The sequence below is a fragment of the Pygoscelis adeliae genome, unplaced genomic scaffold, assembly GCF_000699105.1.
Source record: "Pygoscelis adeliae isolate BGI_AS28 unplaced genomic scaffold, ASM69910v1 Scaffold186, whole genome shotgun sequence".
Classification (NCBI taxonomy): domain Eukaryota; kingdom Metazoa; phylum Chordata; class Aves; order Sphenisciformes; family Spheniscidae; genus Pygoscelis; species Pygoscelis adeliae.
In genome coordinates this window covers 3618523-3624397 of record NW_008825071.1, presented here as the reverse complement: position 1 = coordinate 3624397, position 5875 = coordinate 3618523, and the positions used below count along the sequence as shown (strand labels likewise).

The window sequence follows — 5875 nt, the reverse complement described above, 5'->3', positions numbered from 1 at the left end:
TCGTAATATTTTGTGGGTGGCAAAATGATGTCATTTTATTCAACAGCTTGCAGTAATTTCCACTCCCAACCCTTCATGAGAGGTACAAATTACCAAAGAAAAAGGGCTGTAAGCTTACAGATGGCGGTATCGTTTTTCGTTTCCATTGAGATCACAATATCGTTCTTTCTAGCTGAATGACAATTGTGCTGTCACTAAAATTAGATAATGCTACGTCCCCTGGGGGGTTATAGTGTGGATTCAAAGGACAGCTGTCAAAATACAACATGCTCTATTCTGAGCTTTGGAAGTCTCTGAGGGGGTCATACATATCAGTTTGTCTTTTTTTTTTGGTGGATTATAGATAGAGTTAACAGTGGAATGTAAATAAGAAAACTACATTTTCATGGCAAGTTAAGTGATACACCTGAGATACAAATGACACAGTAAAATAACTAGTGTTTGCTGTAAATCATGGGGGCCAAAATCAGGACTAACACAAATGACAGCGCTACGCTGACTCAGTGGAGTTTGGTAGTCTACAGTAAAACTCCTTTTTTCCTTTGTTTTGTATGCACCATGCAATGTGCAGTAAAAGCTGCTCTGATTTTCCAGGTTTTGTCTGATGTCTCGAAGTCAGCTGTGCTATAGTACCCTCCATTGCTGTACACTGGCTCCGAGTGCCTGCCAATTATTATGAACAAACATTAAATCAAAGAGTCTCAGCGCAGTCTTTGAATGGGATTGGAAGGGAAAACTTCATGTCATTTTAGATTTCCCCAAAGAAGAACTAAAAAAAGAGGATAAAGGTTTGAAAAAGCATCTTAGTTTGGGTAAGTGTTGTGGTTTAGCCCTGGTAGGCAGCTGAGCCCCACACAGCCGCTCACCCGCTCCCCCCCAAGTGGGATGGGGGAGAGAATCGGAAGGGTAAAAGTGAGAAAACTCGTGGGTTGAGATAAAGACAGTTTAGTAGGTAAAGCAAAAGCTGCGCACGCAAGCGAAGCAAAACAAGGAATTCATTCACTGCTTCCCATCGGCAGGCAGGTGTTCAGCCATCCCCAGGAAAGCAGGGCTCCATCACGCTTAATGGTTACTTGGGAAGACAAACACCATGACGTCAAACATCCCCTCTTCTGCTTCTTTCCCCCAGCTTTTATTGATGAGTGCGACATGATATGGTGTGTCATATCCCTCTGGTCGGTTGGGGTCAGCTGTCCCAACTTCGTCCCCTCCCAAACTCTGTGCACCCCCAGCCTGCTCGCTGGCGGGGCAGCGTGAGAAACAGAAAGGGCCTCGACGCTGTGTAAGCACTGCTCAGCAATAGCTAAAACATCCCCGTGTTATCAACACTTCTATCACAAATCCAAAACATAGCCCCATAGAAGTTACTATGAAGAAACTTAACTCTGTCTCGGCCAAAACCAGTACAGTAAGTCAAACACGTGGCCACATTTCCATTTGAAGGAATGGAACAGAATAGAGCAATTTTTATGAGGGCCATAACTCCTGAAAGGTTATTTCTATTCCATCTAAAGTGGAGCATCGCAAAGAAGTGTGTACACGCTGTTTTTGCAAGATGAAGAAGTCCCAAACTATTCTATGATTCTATGATTTAGGTAAAACATTTCTAAATGACAGAAGGCAGCAAAGCTCAACATGGCCAATGCAGGTCTTAAAACAGTAAACCTCGAGGCTCAGCTTTTCCTGCTCAAATAACTGCGTTAGCTGGGCTGGTATTTCTTCCTTTGGGCAGCTACTTGTTTTCCCTCACCGCTTCCAGATATTAGCATCCTCTGCTGACACAACTTCAGCTGCTGTTGTAAAATACGTGTCAGAAACAGGAAGCTCTGAAGAAAACAAACCCAGTTCTAGTGAAGTCCTTGAAATGGGGGAAAATGTAAGCGAGGAATGAGAAGCGGAGAAAAACAGAGGAACGAAGCTGCTTCTGAGGGGTCATTTTCCCCCCCTGCAAATAGTTCTGTATATACCTGAGTAGTATAGAAGAGAAAAAAGCGTGGCACAGAGGTGTGTGGGTCAGACTTGGGTTTGCAGAGCACCTATTTCTAGACGCTATCAAGCAGGGCAGTCACTTGCTGTAGATTGCTTTGGTTGCCGGTAAGCAAATCACATTTAAAAAAAACCCAAACAAACCAAATGTGTACATAATATCATCTTTTCACATCAGGGCCACAGAAGGGAAGTAGTTGTCCACGACATGAATGCAAAGGGAAACATCTGCAAAATAGTCAAACTCGTAGATAAGATGCTAATCCCATTTTAGGGATGCATTTAACGTCGGGGATAAGGTGACTAAGATGTACAGGCCTTAAAACACATTTGCTGCTCAGCTGTGTGTGAATGGATGAGAGGATGATTGATTTTTTTTTAATTTGCCAGTCTGGTTTGCACAGAAGATTTGTGGGATGGTGCTCGTGAATGAATTGGAGCTGTTGGCTTGTTTAGTCTAGCAGAACAAAAGCCGAGAAAGGATGCCACTGCTACCTCTAAGTACTGTCAGAGAGGAAAAGAGTATTTCATCTAAAGGACAATGCTGGCACAGGAACGCCCTGGTATGAATGAGCTATAAATAAATATAGGCTGACTATGAAAAAAGTTCATAATCCTAGGCAAGGAACTAACTTTCATAGTACTGCAGGCAAAAAAAACCTCTTGCTTGTTTTAAAATAGAGCTAAGACAGTTTACAAGCAGGATTGTACGATGCCATTATCTGACAGAACAAGGACTAAACTTTGTGACCTCTGAGGTCCCTTCCAGTCCTAGGCTCCCTTGGTCCTACAAAATGTTCACATCAGGCCTACGCAATACACAGCCTCCCTGACCATACACTGCCCACCAAGGACTTTCTTTGGCCAAGCACAGGTGGATAACTAACTTGTTTGTACTGTTTCACCTCTGCAGGCCAAAGCATCTGCCAGGAATGAGCCGGTGCCTCTCAGCCAGCGGGAGCTGATTGCCTGGGGAGTTAAGAGGCGGTGGGCTGGGTTTGGGGTATCAGGATTATTGTTCTGCAAAGATTTTGAGATTAGTTGTGCTTCCAGAAGTGTGGTCAAGAGCATTGAGGAGCTTGGGAAATGGTGTGCACGTACAGGGGCTGCAGGATTCACTGGGAGTCATACTCAGCAGTGACTGTTGACATCCACGGATGAGCCTCTCTTGCTGATAAACAATGCAGGTTAACTGCTGTGTATTGGCAATTTTCTCTTGATTAGGCGGTTAGTTTAGAACAGTTGTTGCAAACATCAGCAGCCACCCGTAGCTTGATGGGCTTTCATGCTTTTTTCCCCCAGATGTATGTTGTCACCCAGAAGGAGCTGCCGTGAACTGCTGATCAGCGCAGAGCAATTGCAGTAACTGTAAGCAGTTGCTGCTGGTGACTCTTTCTCCTTGGGACCGTTTGCCCCAGGTCGTGCCTGCTCAGCTGCCCCGTGGTGGTGCTCAAGGTGCTTACCCTGGGTCAGGCGTTTGGGAAGTTCTGCTCCTGGGTGTCAGTCGCTTGCGCCTGGGAGGAAACCCCTGCTGACAAGCAGGGACTGATTATCCTTGGGAAAACGTCTGGGGCACAGGAGGCAGAGGCTGGATGGCTGGAGAAGCAGGAGGCCAGGTGCTGTTGGCGTGCTGCACTGGGGGATAGTACGGGTACAGAAGGGTAAGAGGATTTCAAGGTGGAAAACAATAGCGAGAGCAAGGGAATAGGGACGTTGGTGACTGGCTGAAGTCTTCTGCACATCACCCCCTTATCTGATGTGCCCTCACCTTGCGTGGTGGGATGTGAGTATGATTTGGGTTGTGTGAAACCTTTGTGGGTGTTCTTCCAAGTAAACTTAGAGAGACAGCCGTTGCCGCCAGGCTACCTGCAAAGCTACTTTGACTGTTCTTCTCCCCATCCTTGCTGTGTTCCCAATGCAGTTAATAGAAGTAGGAGGATGAGAGCTAGAAAGAACGTTAATCAGCTCCAAAGGCAGAGGGAGCAGGGAGCAGGAGTGAGGTGGTGGACAGGGTAATCGATTTTTAATCAAGATCCAAATCAGTGAGCAGGAAGCACTAATTTACATAAGCAATATTAATCTTATTAGCATTTTTATGGAGAGGAAAGAGGTATTCTCAGAGAAAGATTTATTCTTATCAGCAGTTCTGACCTAGCAGTACTTCTTGCTAATTGACAAAAGCTTAACTGTAATCTGTACCTGTTCATCTTGGGAATGTCGAACCATTATACTCCTGTTTCTACTGAAAGTGATGCTGTATTTCTGTCATTTTTACGTGGTCTGTATCTTACATGGAAACCTTAAATTCACACATTCATTAAAAATTATTTCAAAATAGCTTTTAATTAACCTATTTTTAATTAAGGTAGGAGGATGATTAATTTAATTAAAAGTCTTTTTTTAAATGCGTTAGAAGTACAGAGAAAAAGCAGACCAAAAATACACTTGTGTGGAAAAGAAACCAGCTTGCTTAACCAGAGGAGGTACTTTCTGTGGTTAGACAACTCACCTGGTTGTATCGGGACACTGTTCTTCAAGGTCTGAGAATCAGTCATTCTCACCCTCTCCGATACTGCCTTTTTGTTTAAGGGGGGCTGTTGCTATTTTTTCATATGCTGAAGGGAAATAATCTGCACTTGTCTTTTTTTTTTCTTTTTTCTTTTTGAATTCATGATTAGTCAGTCACTTAATTTGAAGAGCACAGAATAAACCTTGTTTAAAGAAAAGGTTACTGCTGTCCAAGGATAGATTTGTACTTAAATTCTGATTCTGGTGACTAGCTGCTGTTCTGCACAATCTAGGCTTGCCTTTTTTCCTAGCTTGGCGATAAGTGTAGTTTGAGTATTTTGTCATTGTTTCACATACACCGTAAGGATTTTTGGAAGCCTGGTTTTGATGCAGGTAGTAGCTTTCAGAAGTCATTTAGATGTTTTGAAAGAAAAGATACCTCTAATTTTCATTTTTACTTTTTTTTTTTATTGATAAGTGATCCTTATTGGCTCTAATGATGGCCCTCGCAAAGGTGCGGTAGCGTAAAAGCGAGCTGAGTGACCAGAGCCAGCGTTGGGTCTAAGTGGAAACCTGCCCAGGCAGCGAGATGGGTGTTGCACGATGTGCACACGGGCAGCGCAGCGAGCTCCTTCCTGGCGTTAGTCCTGCCGAAGAGGTAATGTTGGAGGGGAGCGTTCAGAGAAGGGATGATGTGGGGAAGGAGAGGAGTCTGGAAGAGACGGTATGAAGTGAAGCCTACCTGCCTGGGCACATTAGTGCGCTCGGCTGCAAGCAGCAGCTTGTCAGGGAGGGGAAGGGTGCCAGGCTGAGCCTGTCCTGCTGGGCATAAGCCCTGACGTTACACGAGCACAGATCTCCGCAGAGGTGGACGTGCGAGGTACAAAGGCCAGCCTTGAGTGCCTGTGTCTGCGTGTATGTGTGCGTGCTGATTTATTTAGTCACCTGACATATTCATCAAAGCGCACTGTCTCGATAAACTAGGTGAGCCGCTGATTTTTACCCACTTCTCTATCCCAAACTCAAGGACTTGCAGTAAAAATCTGAACTGAAATTAATTAAAATTGGAGCAATTATAGAAATACAAGCCCCTCCCCTGTGTTATATCAGCTTGCAGCTATCTCATACTGATTATCTTCTGTTATTTTTTGCTACTACTGTTATTATTATTTGCTGATTATTGTTATACTGCTGTGACTCGAGCATCCTCCGGTAGTGCCAGCACCCGTCCCCTTCCCTCAGAAGCAGGTGGGAAGCACGGGGCAGGAGAGCCGAGGGACGGAGACCTCCTGCCGGCTGGGCACGGCGCTGGGAGGGAGGACCTGGGCGGCAGGGCTTTCTCCCGGAGGCACAGCACCGGTATTAACCGGGCTGGTACCAT

The 5875-nt window shown here is 45.1% G+C and overlaps 1 protein-coding gene across 1 annotated transcript in view; it reads left to right on the top strand.

Annotated features, from left to right (window-relative positions):
• The first annotated feature begins 5083 nt into the window (after nt 1–5083).
• TXNDC5 (thioredoxin domain containing 5 (endoplasmic reticulum)) overlaps nt 5084–5875 on the top strand; it is a 27553-nt gene continuing 26761 nt past the window's right edge. The window contains 1 exon segment of the mRNA XM_009326535.1: nt 5084–5218. Coding sequence (XP_009324810.1) covers nt 5084–5218 — 135 coding nt within the window.